The sequence below is a fragment of the Drosophila takahashii genome, chromosome 4 (assembly GCF_030179915.1).
Source record: "Drosophila takahashii strain IR98-3 E-12201 chromosome 4, DtakHiC1v2, whole genome shotgun sequence".
Classification (NCBI taxonomy): domain Eukaryota; kingdom Metazoa; phylum Arthropoda; class Insecta; order Diptera; family Drosophilidae; genus Drosophila; species Drosophila takahashii.
Genome location: NC_091682.1, coordinates 3,035,250 through 3,054,365, shown reverse-complemented (window position 1 = coordinate 3,054,365; position 19,116 = coordinate 3,035,250). Strand labels below are relative to the sequence as shown.

The window sequence follows — 19,116 nt, the reverse complement described above, 5'->3', positions numbered from 1 at the left end:
TTTTCGACATTAAGGCGTGTCACTTTATTTAAATTTTGGTAGTACATACATACATTTTTAAAAATGTCAAAGAGAAAAAATTAAAAAAAATACATTTTTTTTGCAACTTATCACTTATTTTAATACGTAACACATTTGTCAATGCTAATACAAATATTTATCACAACAGTTTAATCGAAGTGGCTTTTTAATAGAAGAGGATGAATGCAACTAATCATAACTAAAACAACTTATTTTTTGTTTTTGAAAAAGAAAAAATAAAAGTATTAATAAATGACAACCTTGTTTTTTTGTATTATTTTGATATAGTTTTTTTTGTATTATTTTGATATATACACACTTTAGAAATCGTGGTAGGGTTTCCGTCAAGCTTAAGCTTGAATTTAAACTCAAATGGCAAAATAATTATCGCGCGGATCAGTGTAGGCACAACCAAAAACTTAACAATTTTACAAACTGGATTTTACATATCGGTATATTATGTTTATGTCTATATACCTTTTTGGAATTAAGTATTTATGTATTGTTTGTATCTTTACAGTCCACAAGTTTCCTATTTTTTAAACTTAAGTAACAAACATAATATATTTTTAGCGGTTATACCGGTTATAGATTACATTAAAGTTTAAGTTTCCATCATATAACATTTAAACTAACAAAAAATAACCGGTCTAATTATATTATTGAGCGTTTTATCTTAAAACATCCTCAGAGTCTATAGTATTTTAAAACTTTAAGACACTTGATTGAATCGTATGTATCCTTCAGAACTTACGTTTGCAAGATACTCCTACAATATGTAACAAAAATACTAAGAGCGTTCCTACATAAATTTTAAATTTTGTTAGTTTACAAATCAATATCTAAGGTGTCAGGGGTGAGAAGCATGGGCTCACTGTGGTTGTCATCTACCAAAGAGGAAAGTGAGTCGTTTATCATGACCGCAGACATATCAACAGAACTATGTTGATCTTCGTCTACTGTGCCAAGAGACCTATGGGAAGATGACAAAATTGGATCATCGCAATGTTCAAGTCTACTAAACTCAGAGTTTTGGACTGAATCGGATAAACTATGAATTCCCCTTAAACTAGGGTGTTGGCAATGATTTCGGTGACCCTCGTGTGTTGACTGGTGCTGAATATAGCATGAAGTACCGCAATTTATACTGCAACAGTCATCTGCTACTAAATTTGACTTGCCTCTAAAAAGGCCTGGATCAGCCTCCAAGACAATCTTTGGTTCAAAACTTGCACAATTTAATTGCTTTGGAGATAGTGATTCTGAAGCGGTAGGCATGTGGCTATGCGAAGACAACATCGGGTCGCCGCCTTGTACTGGGTGCTTGCAATCCTCCATGAGTTCATCTATCTGATTCATTGCCATATTTACATCAGGACTGTTCATCACCTGTATTTTTATAAATACGTTTATTTTTATAATTGGTAGAAAATACATTTTTATATCTTATAGCTTACTTTTTTTTCCACTGGGAGGTCAAAAAGTGATCGACGACTTCGAGAAACCGAAGGCGAAAGACTTGAACTTTTAAGATATGCGTTAGGTTGGGTAGGCGCCGATACTGAGGTTAAGTGGTATTCTGATAAAGAAATTCCGTGAGACTTTGCCTGTAGTTCCAACTCCTAAAAAAGGAAAATGTTAAGTAACAATACCTACTACTGAAGGTTTATTATACCCTTATCCGAGACATGAGTTTTCGATTTTGCAACTCCACTTGACGTTGACGACACTCATTTTGTCTCAAGCGGGTCACCTCGTGCTTCAAGCATTTAATGTAGTCAACAGACGACTTTAAGATTGTTCCTTTGTTTGGACGAATATCACGAACAACTTCGTAAAATGCATCACTGCCCTTTGGCAAAAGTGTACCAAGCTCTTTGATTCTGTCATTAATATTGAAACGGCGTCTTCTCTCGACTAAAATAAATGCAATATAATTATATAATAATTTCTAAATAAATATCGTTAAATGTTATATTTACTCATATTGTGGTTATCCTTCTTTTGTCTGTCTTTTGCCATGGCATTCATTTCAGCGTCAGTTAAATTTTGAGGCTCCTGTTTAATTGAAAGCTCAGAGTTGAAATTTTTATCAAAGTTAAACGAGTCATTTTGTAAAATATCATCAAAAAGGTCATCTGGCTGAAACGAAAATAATATTTAGTTTCAAATAAAAGTTAACAAGAGAGAACGCTATAGTCGGATGCCCCGACCATCAGATACCCGTTACTCAGCTGAAGGGAGTGCGAGGGAGATGGAGATATAAGACGTTGATCGGGCATAACTTTTAAACGAATGGTCCGAATTGAAAATTTGTGTGGGTAATCCCAACTTTCTAGCTTTTGCACACAAAAAAAACGGAACAATACTCGATTGATATTGTCTCCTTAATTTGTACATATCAATTTTTCCGTATAAAAGTAATACGAAATAAAGTAAAACAAGAAAGGAAGCTACCTTCGGCCAGCCGAAGCTTATATACCCTTGCAGATAAAGTAATACTCACTCGGTGCAGTTCTAGGGATTCCAGATTCAGTGTTCCTATTTTTGAATTTTGTTTTTAAGTAGTCAAGAATTAAAACGCCTACTTCCTACAAATTAACAATAATTTTCTTATATATGTTTGAATATTCCTATGGGAGCCTTAAGATATAGTGGTCCGATCCGGCTCGCTCCGACATATGTACTACCTGCAATAGAAAGAAGACTTTCGGGAAAGTTTCATCGCGATAGCTTTAAAACTGAGAGACTAGTTCGCATAGAAACGGACAGACGGACATGGCTAGATAGACTCGGCTATTGGTGCTGATCAAGAATATATATACTTTATGTGGTCGGAAACGTCTCCTTCACTGCGTTGCAAACATCTGACTGAAATTATAATACCCTCTACAAGGGTATAAAAAGTAATACCAAATCATAACAATTAAAATATTAATAAAATAATATATTAATTTGAATACTTGAAAGATTAATATGTTTTTCATATCAAATGGGACATCGAAAAGTTTTCGATAAAGTAGTGTGGCTGAGAATTCTCAATCTGTGAGTACTTATGGTATATCTTATGGTATTAAATGCATTTCTTGTGTGATTCGCCGCGGTTACACTGACATTCTACGAAAAACGTGAAACTACCCTGCAGGAAACGGAATCAGTTTTGGACTATTAAAATACTAGTTGGGTCAAGAAGGTTAACTAGTTCAAGCTGTCCGTCTGTCTGTCTGTCTGTCTGTCTGTCTGTCTGTCTGTCTGTCTGTCTGTCTGTCTGTCTGTCTGTCTGTCTGTCTGTCTGTCTGTCTGTCTGTCTGTCTGTCTGTCTGTCTGTCTGTCTGTCTGTCTGTCTGTCTGTCTGTCTGTCTGTCTGTCTGTCTGTCTGTCTGTCTGTCTGTCTGTCTGTCTGTCTGTCTGTCTGTCTGTCTGTCTGTCTGTCTGTCTGTCTGTCTGTCTGTCTGTCTGTCTGTCTGTCTGTCTGTCTGTCTGTCTGTCTGTCTGTCTGTCTGTCTGTCTGTCTGTCTGTCTGTCTGTCTGTCTGTCTGTCTGTCTGTCTGTCTGTCTGTCTGTCTGTCTGTCTGTCTGTCTGTCTGTCTGTCTGTCTGTCTGTCTGTCTGTCTGTCTGTCTGTCTGTCTGTCTGTCTGTCTGTCTGTCTGTCTGTCTGTCTGTCTGTCTGTCTGTCTGTCTGTCTGTCTGTCTGTCTGTCTGTCTGTCTGTCTGTCTGTCTGTCTGTCTGTCTGTCTGTCTGTCTGTCTGTCTGTCTGTCTGTCTGTCTGTCTGTCTGTCTGTCTGTCTGTCTGTCTGTCTGTCTGTCTGTCTGTCTGTCTGTCTGTCTGTCTGTCTGTCTGTCTGTCTGTCTGTCTGTCTGTCTGTCTGTCTGTCTGTCTGTCTGTCTGTCTGTCTGTCTGTCTGTCTGTCTGTCTGTCTGTCTGTCTGTCTGTCTGTCTGTCTGTCTGTCTGTCTGTCTGTCTGTCTGTCTGTCTGTCTGTCTGTCTGTCTGTCTGTCTGTCTGTCTGTCTGTCTGTCTGTCTGTCTGTCTGTCTGTCTGTCTGTCTGTCTGTCTGTCTGTCTGTCTGTCTGTCTGTCTGTCTGTCTGTCTGTCTGTCTGTCTGTCTGTCTGTCTGTCTGTCTGTCTGTCTGTCTGTCTGTCTGTCTGTCTGTCTGTCTGTCTGTCTGTCTGTCTGTCTGTCTGTCTGTCTGTCTGTCTGTCTGTCTGTCTGTCTGTCTGTCTGTCTGTCTGTCTGTCTGTCTGTCTGTCTGTCTGTCTGTCTGTCTGTCTGTCTGTCTGTCTGTCTGTCTGTCTGTCTGTCTGTCTGTCTGTCTGTCTGTCTGTCTGTCTGTCTGTCTGTCTGTCTGTCTGTCTGTCTGTCTGTCTGTCTGTCTGTCTGTCTGTCTGTCTGTCTGTCTGTCTGTCTGTCTGTCTGTCTGTCTGTCTGTCTGTCTGTCTGTCTGTCTGTCTGTCTGTCTGTCTGTCTGTCTGTCTGTCTGTCTGTCTGTCTGTCTGTCTGTCTGTCTGTCTGTCTGTCTGTCTGTCTGTCTGTCTGTCTGTCTGTCTGTCTGTCTGTCTGTCTGTCTGTCTGTCTGTCTGTCTGTCTGTCTGTCTGTCTGTCTGTCTGTCTGTCTGTCTGTCTGTCTGTCTGTCTGTCTGTCTGTCTGTCTGTCTGTCTGTCTGTCTGTCTGTCTGTCTGTCTGTCTGTCTGTCTGTCTGTCTGTCTGTCTGTCTGTCTGTCTGTCTGTCTGTCTGTCTGTCTGTCTGTCTGTCTGTCTGTCTGTCTGTCTGTCTGTCTGTCTGTCTGTCTGTCTGTCTGTCTGTCTGTCTGTCTGTCTGTCTGTCTGTCTGTCTGTCTGTCTGTCTGTCTGTCTGTCTGTCTGTCTGTCTGTCTGTCTGTCTGTCTGTCTGTCTGTCTGTCTGTCTGTCTGTCTGTCTGTCTGTCTGTCTGTCTGTCTGTCTGTCTGTCTGTCTGTCTGTCTGTCTGTCTGTCTGTCTGTCTGTCTGTCTGTCTGTCTGTCTGTCTGTCTGTCTGTCTGTCTGTCTGTCTGTCTGTCTGTCTGTCTGTCCGTCTGTCCGTCTGTCCGTCTGTATGAACGCTGAGATCTCAGAAACTACAAAAGCTAGAAGGTTGAGATTTCCCACACATATTCTTTGGCTTCCTACGCAGCGCAAGTTTATTTTAGCCGAGCGCCACGCCCCCTCTAACGCCCACAATCGCCCACTAACGATTTTAAAATGGGTCCTGCGCCCACATCTTTAAAGCTTTCTGAGAAGTATAAATGCAATTTTGTTGTGTATATTTATACCTATCGAAATGTAGAAGACATTTTTCAAATCGGACCATTCATTAAAAAGTTATACGCTTTATAAATTGTCAACATATATCTATCTCCTTCGCACTCCCTTTAGCTGAGTTACGATTATTAGTCGGGACACCAACCCGACACAGCGTTCGCACTCCCTTTAGCTGAGTGACGGGTATTAGATAGTCGGGACACCAACCCGACTATAGCGTTCTCTTTTGTTTTTTACTAGTTTTGTATTAATCATTTTTTCGACTAGCACAAATTTTCTAGACCCTGTGTAGTCCAAATGCATTCAGACAAATTCAGGTTGCTTTATATTAGTTATTTAACTAGTTGTTTTTCAGACTAGTTCGCATTTTTCCTGCAGGGTACAAAGTGAAAAATTGTGTGCTACGAAAAACTACGAAACTACAAAGTGAAAAATTGTGTGCTGTTTATTATATTTTGCAAATGGTTAGTATGTGTAATTCAATTCAATTTACTTGATGTTTCTTTAACTGGCATTTGTTTACTTTTTAGAAACTGGAATGCGATCTTTGGGCTCTGTAAACGCCATTGACCGAATGAGCCGGACCCCCGGGAACCTCTGTCAAATGGCAGGCCAGGATGCCAAATTGGGCAAGGTATACTGCCCGCGATTAGCTGGAAGTTATCTAAAGAAGAAGGACTCTCTGGCGCTAATCAAAACGGGATACTTGTGGAATGCGGATTCAGAGTGATAAGCGACCTTTTATAGCTAAGTTCTCGATACATGTTAATTATTCCAATATTTGTAAAATAAATCATTTATTTGAATTTACTAAAGTTTTGGACTCATTTAATTACAATAAGCTAAAAAAATCAAATAAATTTACATAATGAGATGAAAAGCCGTATCCCTCTGATATGAAAACCATATCCATCTCATATGAAAGAAAATCCTTTTGATATGAACAAATATCATTCTGGTACTACATTAAATGTAAATCAATAAATTTACATAATGAGATAAAAAGCCGTATCCCTCTGATATGAAAACCATATCCATCTCATATGAAAGAAAATCCGTTTGATATGAAAAAATATCATTCCCATAATTTTGTAGCAAAATTTGATATGTGCGGATAACAATCTATTATGAAAAATACCACATTGATATGTTCGAAAATACAATGGGACCGAAATTGATATGGAAAAATACCAATTTTGATGACCAATTTTGGTATTTTTTTCTCAGTGTAGTTTCCGAGATCCTAGCGTTCATACGGACGGACATGGCTATATCGACGGCTAATCCTGATCAATAATATATATACTTGATAGGGTCGGAAATATTTCCTTCTGGCTTGTACATACTTTTACGCGAATACAATAAACCCTTTTACTCAACGAGTAACAAGTATAAACACAATCAAGCATTTACTTAAGATGACATGGCATTTTAGTGACCCCTAATATACTTACATCGCTGTCGAATGATGGTAGCTGCAAATAATAATTGACAAGTTATCAAAATATTATCAAACAATTAAATTATTTTTAACAAAAATAAAAGAAACTGAAAAATTTAATGACAGATTTGCTTAAAAAAAGGTGAAGGTGAAGAGAATGAAAATTATTATATTACATTAAAATTTCAAAGAACATTAAAATTAAGAGAACGCTATACTCGAGAGCTTCGACTATCAGATACTCGTTACTCAGCTGAATGGAGAGCGAGGGAGATGAAGATATGCAGTCATCAAAGCCACTGGCGTCATCTAGCGGCTGTTTCAATTTTTGATGGCTCCATTTAGCGGCTGTTTCAATTTACGATCATAACTTGTTAATAAATGGTCCGATTTCTTCTATATAGTATAAGTTATTTTTAAACAAATTAAAATTGCATTTTTAATTTTCCTATATCTTTAAAAATATAAATGAGCGACAGACACATTTAAAAGTCCTTTAATGCGATTGTGGGCGTTAGTTTCCGAGATCTCAGCGTTCATACGGACGGACAGACAGACGGACATGGCTATATCGACTCGGCTAGTGACCCTGATCAAGAATATATATACTTTATATGGTCGGAAAAGCTTCCTTCTGTCTGTTACATACTTTTGCACCAATACAATATACCCTTTTACTCTACGAGTAACGAGTATAAATACTAAGTGTTAGGGAAGAAATTCCTTAAAAAGTATAATTAAAAATGTCCTTAGACGGTCAATTTCGGTTTGCATAAATGCAGGTCATGCTCCACGAGGATCCCACCAAAAATCAGTACGAATAACTTTAGCTTCTTTCAAGCTATAGTTATAAGTAAAATAATTGTTTGTGTTTTAGGGTCAAATTTTAAAAATTGTTTTGATGCAATCGGAAAGATAGCACTAGCTTACAAAAAAAAAAAAATGGGCTGCAATTTAATTGAAGACAACCTAGAAATGGACACTTATAATTATTTTTATGGTGTCCATTTTTTTTTAAATATGTAAAAAACGTTGTTGGACCTTTTTTATTTTCTGTATTTTGTTCTGGTAAACCCATTTTGGTTATCTTAGACTTATTTTACAGGTAATAGAATGTCCTTTAACTTTCTTATACACAGCATTGGGTGCGTGACATAACGCCCGTAGGTGTGTGTCATAAAGCCCGTGGGACTTATGACACTTGCGAGTGTTATAACGCACTTTCAAAAAGTCTCATTATGCCCGCTGGCGTTAAGTCACTTTTAAAAGTGTAATAACGCCCGTAACTTAAAACAGCGCATTCAGAATCAATGAGATTGCCGAGAAGAGAAGTACCGCTTCTTATGTTTAAAAATTTTAAAACTGCGTTAATTGCTCTGCCCGTACTGCAGACAGATAGTTGAAAATCATATACAAGTGTTTCAATACAGCGCAAGCAAAAAATGTTTGCCTCCTGCGCTTTAGAAGGACCCTTCCATTCTTTCTAAATCTATTTGTAAACTAGTAAAAATATAATAAAAAAAATATTACTAGGAGAAAATAATTTACAAAAACAGACCTTTAAGAGGCAACACTATTACTATTTTCACCCCTCCTGTATGCTGTTATGTACATGTCATAACGTCCGCGGGCGCTATGACGCACTCAAGTGTCATAACGCCCGCAGGGAAAATATATTTCATAACATGTATGGCTTTGATTTCTTTTAATATTTTCTCCCTTAAAAAAATCTTATTATTATTTTGAGTATGGAGTTTGAAAAATAAAGAGTAGCACTAAAAGACTTTGTAACTAATTTAAATTTATCGCATCCATTGATGAACATTTTAGATGTTATATTACAATATATTTTGTAATTAAATATATTTTCCCTGCGGGCGTTATAAGGCCCACAAAAAAGTGACAGCGCCAGCGGGCTTTATGACATCTCGTATTGCGCTAAATCAATTTAGGTGATAGTTGTCTTTAATTAAACTTTTAAGTCACCCTTTAGCTTTGATAAATTTATAGAATACACTAAATATATTGTCAGCTACAGGTCGGCAAGGTCTAACTCTATCAGGAACTATCATCATCCCTCTTGGTGTATTTTGACTGTAAACTAGTGTTATTATAGCCTCTGTTAACAATTTCGTTCTTTTAAAACTTTTTGTATCTTGCTAGAGCTTTTCTTATAGATATCTCTTTCAACGGATTTTGGTCGGAAAAAAATTTCTGTGAAAGATGGTTTTATCAAGGGAGAAAACGTTTTGGGGGCGTGGTTAGGGGTAAGAACTCTACCCGAATCCCGAACGAAAAGATTTATGTGGGAGCCCCGTATGTATACTACTTACTTACTTATACTACTCTTACTTACCTCAGACGCACTTGTTGCAACCGAGCTTAAACTCGGCGAAATAGGTGCTGAAGTAGACTGCAACGAACTTGCTGTACTAGAAATCCTTATTGAATTAACCATTCCTGAAGAAGTGCGCGTTGTGGAGGAACTAAGGCTTGAATTAGTTTTAACGTATCCCAACTGGTTGGTTTTTTGTGCCATAGGTGACTCTCCAGAAACTTGGTTAACACGCTCAGTGGTATTTAAGTTATCATTTCTTGAAAAACTGTTCCCAAATGTGGAATTGGGCATTGAGTCTTCAGAATGCATAGATCTTTTAGCACTAACAGCCGTATCACATCCGTAACTGTTTGTACGCTCCAATTGAAGGCCTTTGTCTAAAGACGAACTCTGAAGATTACCTGTCGACGCAGAGTTATTTGCCATTTTTATCTACGTTTTAAAAAAAAAATATCTTAATATATTTTTATATTTCACTCAAACAAGGCTAACGACTTACTTCGCTGTTATGACAGCCCCATATAGATGGCTTAAAGGATTCACTAAGATATTGTCTCACTTGATTCTTTTGCTTTTGAATAACGTGATATCTTGTTGGGTTTTCCAGCACTGTACTGACCTGAAATTTATTTTTGTAAAGTTCTATATTTTAAGCCGGAGAATATTTTTTTACCTGCAGCACTTGGGGTGGCACATCTACACCAATACTTTGAAGAGGAACTTTAAGTTTAACTGCACTTGACGACTCAATTAAATTATCCATTTGCACTAATTGTGACATTTGTTCTAGACTAGATGACCCGCTGCCACAAGCGCTGGTGCTACCGCTGTCGATGAATTCCGATTCCATTGATCCCTGTCCACTGCCAAACAATAGATGCAATTTTGGGTCTGGCGAGTCCAGAATCTGTTGCTGTATCATCATTTGCTGTTGTTGCTGTTGATGTTGTTCCCGTTGTAACTGAAGCTTCAGTTGGGTTCGTGACGTGGGTGTGGCAGTTTTGAATGTTGGTCTGTAAATTACATATTCATTTTTAAAGAATTTTACAAAACCAAAAAAATTGTGTATGACCGCAATAAAAGGTCAATATACCTACCCACCCGAAAGTGGAGGTAAACCCACTATGCGCGGCTCTGTAGCTTCGGCAATGCTAATATCACCCAAATCTACAATACTCGGATCCATTTCAAGAATCATTTCTAAATCTTTATCGATACCAACTGTTACTCGTATATTTGTAGTAGCCATAGGCATATAATCACATTCATTTGAACTCGGAACTGATGAAGGATTTGCTTTACCAATATTATCAGCTTCTGGTATTGTCGGCGGTTCCTCCCCGACTTCAATAGATGTGAAACTAGGCAGATTGGGCTGATGGAATATTAAGTCTTGGTTTTCGTTTGGCTCAATATGTGACATCTGTAACGTCTTAACACGTCTCAGAAAGTCTTGAAACTCTAGGACATGCTTATCTGTGGTTTGCTGAGCAATTTTATGCTTATCCATTTTTACTTCTGTTGGTAAAATATTTTCACATATAGACATGTCTTCCTCAGTCTTTTTCCTTTCAACATTGCTTGTCATATTTTTTTTGCTCCAGTAAGAAAACATTTTTTACAGTCGACAACTATTTAGAGTATTACAAAGACCTTGATCTTGGACCTAGCAGACAAATGTGAATAGAGGGCCTGTTGTACGCATGCTTTCGCAAAATAATACCAAAAAATGATCCCAAAAATGTAAGGTTCCTCAATTTTCAATCTACTTATAGCTGGCTCTCTAAGAAAATGAGCAGAGGTTATATATAAATTAAATTAATATTATTGGGCGGCTTTATTTATTGCTAAAGTTCTTACACGAGTTATAAAAAAAATATTAGTTTGTTTCTATAACTGTAAGTATAAAACATTATAGAATATGAGTTGACCGAGAGTTACCTCTAAGAATAGAAAACCACCTTACAATATTGTATTCATTCTATATATGTACACATGAACGTACTCTGCTTTTATAAGAGTAAACAACTAATATGTATACAAGTTTGTTTTATAAGAAGAATATTTAGATATAAATTTCATAATATACAATCGTACAATGTACATAAATAAATTCTAATAGGGTTAGATAGATTTATAATTATATTATTCCAGTTAGAATACATTTCTTTACAGTCGACCACTATTTAGAGTATTACAAAGACCTTGATCTTGCACCTAGCAGACAAATGTGAAAGGAGGGCCTGTTGTACGCATGCTTTCGCAAAATAATACCAAAAAATTATCCCGAAAATGTAAGGTTCCTCAATTTTTAATTTACTTATAGCTGACTCTCTAAGAAAAGGAGCAGAGGTTATATATAAATTAAATTAGTATTATTGGGCGGCTTTTAAATTATAAATTAAACAAAATAAATGATGAAAATAAACAAAAGAAGAACTCATGAGAGTGCAACATATTCATACATACATAAATACACATGCACATTCATATGTGTGTATGTTGATGATCATCATAAACTGCAACCCAGCCAGCATTTTTAACAAGAGAGGAAGCTAGCTTCGGCCAGCCGAAGCTTATATACCCTTGCAGATCACTCCTATTAATTAACAAATCGCAATAATGTTAAATTTCCTCTTATTTCTCTTTATTTTCCGATCGTTCCTATGGCAGCTATATGATATAGTAGTTCGATTTTGATAAAATTAAAATCGAAATTCGGAAATATTTAAAAAGAGTCATATCCCAGAGAAGTTTATGATGATTTCTTTTGTTTATTTTCATCAATGTTTCCGCCATCGATGTATGTATGTACGCTTACTTTTTATTTTCTTTTTATTTTATGCATGCACATATGAATGCAAATATGTACATTTGTATCCATAGCCCATCAATTTCATTTATAAAAATATAGTGATTTGTTTACGCTTTCTAATCAGAGGCAAATAATGTATCTCGTAAGAAATATATCTCTAGTATTAAATCAAGTTGTTCTTAAACATATATATGTATGTACACATATATTATTCACTTAACGTAGACGACAAACTATTAAATTTCACATTCTTATGTACATATGTACGTATGTATATACATTCACACTTTCAGTTTGTATGTACATATACATACACACATTTGTATGTCTGAATTTTGTGTTTTGGGTATTATACATATATGTATGTACATATGTCTATGCGTACACATGCATACATGTCCATATGTTTGTCTGATAAGATTATAAAACAGCGCTAATCATACTTCAAATATCAAGCTTACATACGTACAGATACATTGTACGTATGTATGTATGTATGTATGTATGCATGCATGTATGTTCACATGTACTTCAATATAATACATATATAGATACACCGATCATGAAGATATAAATTAACATGCGCTTACGCGTTGACAACGTACATACATAGATTATACATTAGTTTTCAATATAAATACATACGTATACCAATTACAAGCTACTTACATTTCATCCGACCGTAAACAGCGAGTTGATGACTTTAATTCATAGAACTCCATATTCTCAGAACTGCCTGCTACAGTAACATTTGGTAGGAAATCCATATTTTCGTTATCATTTAACAGGCTAATATTTAGATCGAACTCCATATCGAAGCCCAAATCGATTCCAGATTCCGTCATATTTGCAATGGAGGAACTCGACAAATGCTCATTTATTTTTCAAATGAAAATTTTATATTTCTAATAAGTAAAGTAGACAAATTTTATGTTTTCTTAATTTTCAAATCCACATATGCACGCGTCATTGCAGCCGAACAGGCGGATCCACTTATGAATACCTAAAATTTCATAACATGGCTAGAGCTTTCAATAGTGGTGAGAAAATGACAGTAAGTGATCGCACGTATGTACATATGTATGTATTTATATCGTGCTTTTAATAGCGGTGAGAAAAATGCCAGTTAGTAATCGAATCAATATCGTGTCATCAGGGAAATATATGTATGTATATAGGATTAGAGTCCTGCATGAGTACACTCGAATTGACAAACAAGTCCATTTTTTTTAAATAAAGTGAGTGAGTTTAAGTGAGTTAACTTGGATCACTTGATCACTGGTAAGGAAAAACAAGTGTTGCAAGCACAGAATAAAAGTGAGTGGGAGTGATAAAATTACTAAGCCTTAGTAATTAATTATTTAGGTGATTCTAAATTATTTTATATTTATTTATTTTATATTAAATAAGTTGTTTTTCCTTAAGGAAAAATCAAATAAAAAAAAGTGATCCAAGTTAACTGAAATTAAACAAGAAAGAAAGCTAGCTTCGGCCAGCCGAAGCTTATATACCCTTATATACTATGTTTATACGATAGCAATCACGATTTCTTGAAAGCGCGAAATAGAAATAACCCCTGTTTATACGACAGCCGAGAATTCATGCTTTTATTCACTCTCAGCTGATAGGGATGCCGGACCGGTAAAAATATCTAATTCTTAATACCACTGATTAGAGAAATGGCCTATAAAAGGGCCTTCAATTTCTAGCAATCTGGCAACGTTGATCATTTTTTACAGAGTTACCAGATTACTTATCACCAAATCACGCTTTTGGGCTGAAATCATATACTATGTTTATACGATGAGATTCACGATTTCTTAAAAGCGCGATCTAGAAATAACCATTGTTTATACGACAGCCGAGAATTCATGCTTTTATTCACTCTCAGCTGATAGGGATGCCGGACCGATAAAAATAGGTGATCATTTCTAGAGAAATAGCCTATGAAGGGCCTTCAATTTCTAGCGATGTGGCAACGCCGATCATTTTTTGAAGAGTTACCAGATCTGCCTATCACCAAATCACGCTTTTAGGCTGAAATCATAGTCAACTTTCGTGTGTTGCTGAATTCACGAAATGGCGTTTATACAAGCACGAATCGGCCGAAAGCGTGAAATGATAGCGTGAATTCGGCATCGTATAAACACAGTAATAGATCGTTTCTTTTAACTTACAAATCGCAAAAATTTCAAATTTCGTATTGTTTTAACATTATTTTTTCTATCCTTCCCTATTGCAGCTATAGAATATAGTCGTCCGATTTTTGTTAAATTTAATTCCAAACTCGGAAATATTAAAAACAAGAAAGGAAGCTAGCTTCGGCTTGCCGAAGCTTATATACCCTTGCAGATCATTCTATTAATTTACAAATCGCAAAAATTTAACATTTTTGCTGTTGTTTGTTATTATTTCACATTAATTTTTTTTCGATCGTTTCTATCACAGCTATATGATATAGTAGTTCGATCTTTTAAAAATTAAAATCGAAATTCGGAAATATTTCAAAATAGTCATGTCCCAGAGTAGAAGGGAATGTAATAAAAACCAACAAAGATATAATTTTTTTCCCATTAATTTCCATTTAATTTTTCGACCGTTCCTATGGCAGCTATATGATATAGTGATCCGATTTAAAAAACAAAAAAACCGAAATTCAGAAATATATAAAAAAAAATATTCCCAAGAGTAGAAGGTAAAATTTCAAAAAACAACGGAGCTAGAATTTTTTTTCGTTTTTTTTTTTGATCCTTCCTATGGGAGCTATAAGATATAGTTGTCCGATCCGGTTGGTTCCGACATATATACTACCTGCAATAGAAATACGACTTTTACGAAAGTTTCATCCCGATAGCTTTAAAACTGAGAGACTAGTTTGCGTAGAAACGGACGGACAGACGGACAGACGGACATGGCTAGATCGACTCGTCTTGTGATGCTGATCAAGAATATATATACTTTTTGGGGTCGGAAATGTCTCCTTCACTGCGTTGCAAACTTCTGACTGAAATCATAATACCCTCTGCAAGGGTATAAAAATCATATCCTAGAGTATAAGAGAATACAATAAAAACCAACGGAGCTATAATTTGTTTCCAATTAATTTCCCATTAATTTTGCGATCGTTCCTATGGCAGCTATATGATATAGTCGTCCGATTTTGATAAAATTAAAATTCGGAAATATTTAAAAAGAGTCATGACCTACAGTAGAAGAGAATAGAATAAAAACCAAAAAAGCTAAAATTTATTTCCTATTACTTTCCCATTAATTTTCCGATAAATATTTTATTCGAAATTCGGAAATATTTAAAAAATAATATTTCCGAGAGTAGAAGGTTTTATTTCAAAAAACACCGAAGCTAGAATTTTTTTAACGTTTCCTTCCTATGGGAGCTATAAGATATAGTTGTCCGATCCGGTCGGTTCCGACTTATATACGTCCTGCAATAGAAAGAAGACTTTTGGTAAAGTTTCAAGCCGATAGCTTTAAAACTGATAGACTAGTTTGCGTAGAAACGGAAAGAAAGACGGACATGGCTAGATCGACTCGTCTAGTGATGCTGATCAAGAATATATTTACTTTATGGGGTCGGAAAAGTCTCCTTCACTGCGTTGCAAACTTCTGACTGAAATCATAATACCCTCTGCAAGGGTATAAAAATGACTTTCAAGTACACTCATGCAGGAGTCTTATATAAGGTGTGTTTCAAAGTTATACGACACCATAAATTTCTTAAATATTTTTTTTATTAAAAGTCGTATTAAGGTGATTGTGTTTGAATTTAATCGGTATAACAAAACAAAGAATTTCATGTGAAAACAATATAATATTTGCCTCCGTGTCATAAGTTATAACAAAATCTTAATTTTAAGGTGTTTCATAATTATACGACACCATTGATTTTTTCCGGTTCCAATGAACAAACTTACCCGAAATTTTTTTCTGGTTAAATATAAACTAAAAGATTCGATTTTGAGAGTAATCCAGCTTTGGGCTGGATCTTTGATCCTTCTAATCTTCGGCCCATACATAAATATTGAATATTTCTCTCTATACCTTAAAAAAAGTTTTTTTTCGAAGTCATATCCCCCAATTCGTCTTAACTTATGCCTGGTCAATATTTTTAACACTTTGGAATCAAATATGAATCCTGCTCAGTGTATTACGTGCACGAAACAGACCTCAAAAATCATTTTTTAAAGAATTGCCCTTTTGGAACCAAACTGTTTTATTCTAAAAATATTTGATTTTGGGCGATACTTCCTGTCAAAATGCAAAAATTTGTTCTTCAAAACCTTAATAAACTTTCCATATTTCACGATTGGAACATTTGAAATGCGATCCCCAGTGATTTAGGGCTCTAACACTAACAGAATTGTAAGTCAATTGCTGTGAAGCACTTCAAAAATATTTTTTTGTAAACTAGTGTAATTTACCTGAGTTAATATTATTATTATCCTACATTTAAAACATGTTTGAATATTTTGGGTTACGGTTAACTGCTAGTACTCTCAAATATTTAAACTGAGGTTAAAGCAGACTGACAAATATTTTTTTTACATACGCTAACATGGGTAGAATAGATTAAGATAGATTGGCTCAGATACTCGTTACTCAGCAGTAAGTGCAAAAACTATGGAGATATGCATGCTCCAAAGCGACTGCTTCCACTGCTTGAATGCCATTGTTTGCTTATAACTTTTCAATGAAAGGTCCGATGTAGACATTTATGCCGTCGAGCCACGCCACCGCCGATTTTTGTGTTTTTTGACCTCCATGCCGCCGCCGACGATCAAGCCATCGGCGTAAACCTCTAGTCGGATTTGAAAAATTTCTACATTTCGATAGGTATTAACTCATATTATTAATTTTTTTTTGTGTTTTTTGTTTGTTTTTAATTTTGTAAGTTCTAAAAGAAGAATCATTTTGAGCAAATCTTTTAAATTCATTACTTTTGAATTAAAAGTTTATGAAATACGCATCCGAGTTTACTTTTATAATTTTATTTAATTTTTAATTTTTATTGAAGTATACAATTTAAATGCAATTCAGGGACTAAAAATAACAATAATTTTATTTTTTAAACAAAAAAGCAAGCCCACAATCCCTAGAAAGAAATGATTTACACCGAAATCATTCAATCCATTAATTGTCTTTACCTTTCTTTCAATTTAAAAAAAAAATATATTCAATGAACAATGTTGATTCAGCAATGTGAAATAGATTTGCTGAGAACATAAAGTAATAAAATATAATAATTAAATATCAATTATAAATAAATTTTCTACATTCCGTTCCTTTTCGAGCGTCTCAATTGCCTGCGTACGCCAAGCCCGATCCTCTCGGTCTTGTTATTTCAGGAAATGTCTAAAAGTTCATGAATTCGCCGATTGGTTTGCAAAATCATATTTTAAACAACTGGTCGAAATAATATAGTGATTGGACATAAATTCGTTTCACACAAAAATAAAACAATGTTTGCAAATGCTAGGAAAATACGAAAATTTAATGGAAAGGTAACCAGCTAATAGATTGTTTGGAGGACCTTTAAAAGTCTACCATTGAAATCTATGATGGTACCGTATCCCGCAAGTCCTGTCAAAAATTTGATCACGTATTGCAATCAATACTACAATCATGTATGTATAGTTTCCTCATTCCCTATTGTATAAACCTGAAAACACTAATAGTCTCTTCCCATAGAGTCCATCCGTGTGAAACGGTTGGGATTTTTGACAAATGTGAAACCATCCACCATCCAATAACAGCTGACTGAAGATCAGTTGTTCAGCTCATCCTTAACGAAGGGGGATTTCAACTCGGGGAAAAACTGTTGTAAAATTGCGTCCTCCTATTCCTTTTGTAGAATAAGTTAAAAAACAAATCTGAACGTTTATAACATAGCCTATAACGACTATGCATACATATTGCTGACTGGGGGAGAGCCTAACCGCTCTTACTACGCCTCTGTCTAGCTAATATTAATATCACAAATTTGTAAACAAACCCAAAATTGTGCTAATTTATATCAGCTTTGTAACTTTATAGGAGTCCATAGTACACTTTTAATTAATATTAGTTATTATTTATGAAGTGCATAAAATATTCTGAGACTTCTGCAAACACTGATGTTTTTGTACGCAGAGCAACTTAAATTTTGGCCCATTCATAGTAACCTGTTTGCGAATGCTTCTTCGCCAATAACAAACTACAAATTGTTTAACAATAGCCAAAAAACAATGAGATGAAGCATTATTTAATATTATCCTGCCATCGATTTGATTTGTTCTTGTAGTCAACGTTCAATTTTTCATAGTCAAGAGGAAGAAGTCAGAGTTGCACCGAAAAAACATTGCGTGACTATCGCATAAAAGACCCGTCAAAATCCGTCAAAATTGGATGGCGGACTAACTGGGAAATTTTCGGAACGGCAAAACTTACGGACCATGCGTTCTTCGCCCATAACAAACTACAAATAGTTTAACAATAGCCAAAAAACAATGAGATAAAGTATTATTTAATATTATCCTGCCATCGATTTGATTTGTTCTTGTAGTCAACGTTCAATTTTTCATAGTCAAGAGGAAGAAGTCAGAGTTGCACCGAAAAAACATTGCGTGACTATCGCATAAAAGACCCGTCAAAATCCGTCAAAATTGGATGGCGGACTAACTGGGAAATTTTCGGAACGGCAAAACCTTACGGACCATGCGTTCAACGGATGGTGAAAGGTGGATGGAGCTCTGTGCGAAGACCCTATAAATCTGCGTCTCGTTTTGGTTTCATACTTTTCTATTAGACATATTTGAAAAAATTTAAATCTTGATTACACATGTATAAAAAAAAGTTAAAGACATTATTTTTATAAGAAGTTTCTGGTTTGGGGCGGCTTCTTGGGTATGTTGATTTTGGGCTTAAAACTTTTGTTTTAGGCTTAGTACTCAACCCAACAAAAAGTCGTCCAAAACAAAAAACTTCATATGAAAAACAACGTCAAAAAATGTTGTTTCATATGAAGTTTTTGTTTTGGACGACTTTTTGTTGGGTTGAGTACTAGCCCTAAAATACAAAATTAGTAAATAGGGTTGTTTTTCTTATACTAGTGTATATAACACCTTAAGAGGCTGTGTGCAGCGGGTATTACAATGAACCAAAACCAAAAACCGGTGTGTGTATCGATAAGTGAAACACCAAATACATATCTGAATTCATCGAT

At 35.4% G+C, this 19,116-nt stretch overlaps 1 protein-coding gene across 6 annotated transcripts; it reads right to left on the bottom strand.

Annotated features, from left to right (window-relative positions):
• On the bottom strand, window positions 1–12,894 carry Mitf (transcription factor Mitf). Of its 6 annotated transcripts, none has more exons than XM_017147284.3 (9): window positions 12,567–12,894; window positions 9,756–10,095; window positions 9,582–9,701; window positions 9,101–9,514; window positions 6,758–6,778; window positions 2,004–2,163; window positions 1,697–1,938; window positions 1,479–1,643; window positions 1–1,410 (listed from the first exon to the last, which is right to left on the bottom strand). In XM_017147284.3, the coding sequence occupies exons 1-9, from the start codon at window positions 12,740–12,742 to the stop codon at window positions 850–852; spliced, it is 2,199 nt and encodes a 732-aa protein (XP_017002773.2). In that variant the 5' UTR covers window positions 12,743–12,894; the 3' UTR covers window positions 1–849. The 6 variants fall into 6 exon arrangements, 4 of the variants coding, with proteins under 4 accessions (XP_017002773.2, XP_017002757.2, XP_017002792.2 ...); XM_017147268.3 differs by lacking the exon at window positions 12,567–12,894 and adding an exon at window positions 10,180–10,728; XM_017147303.3 differs by lacking the exon at window positions 6,758–6,778.
• Between the last annotated feature and the right edge of the window lie 6,222 nt (window positions 12,895–19,116).

Coding starts and splice junctions, on each gene's coding strand:
- Mitf (XM_017147268.3), bottom strand. CDS start 10,697: ATGTTTTCTTACTGGAGCAAAAAAAATATGACAAGCAATGTTGAAAGG. Junction 9,515..9,581: donor GGGGCTGTCATAACAGCGAA/GTAAGTCGTTAG, acceptor TTTAAAACGTAG/ATAAAAATGGCAAATAACTC. Junction 2,164..6,757: donor TACCATCATTCGACAGCGAT/GTAAGTATATTA, acceptor TTTTCGTTTCAG/CCAGATGACCTTTTTGATGA.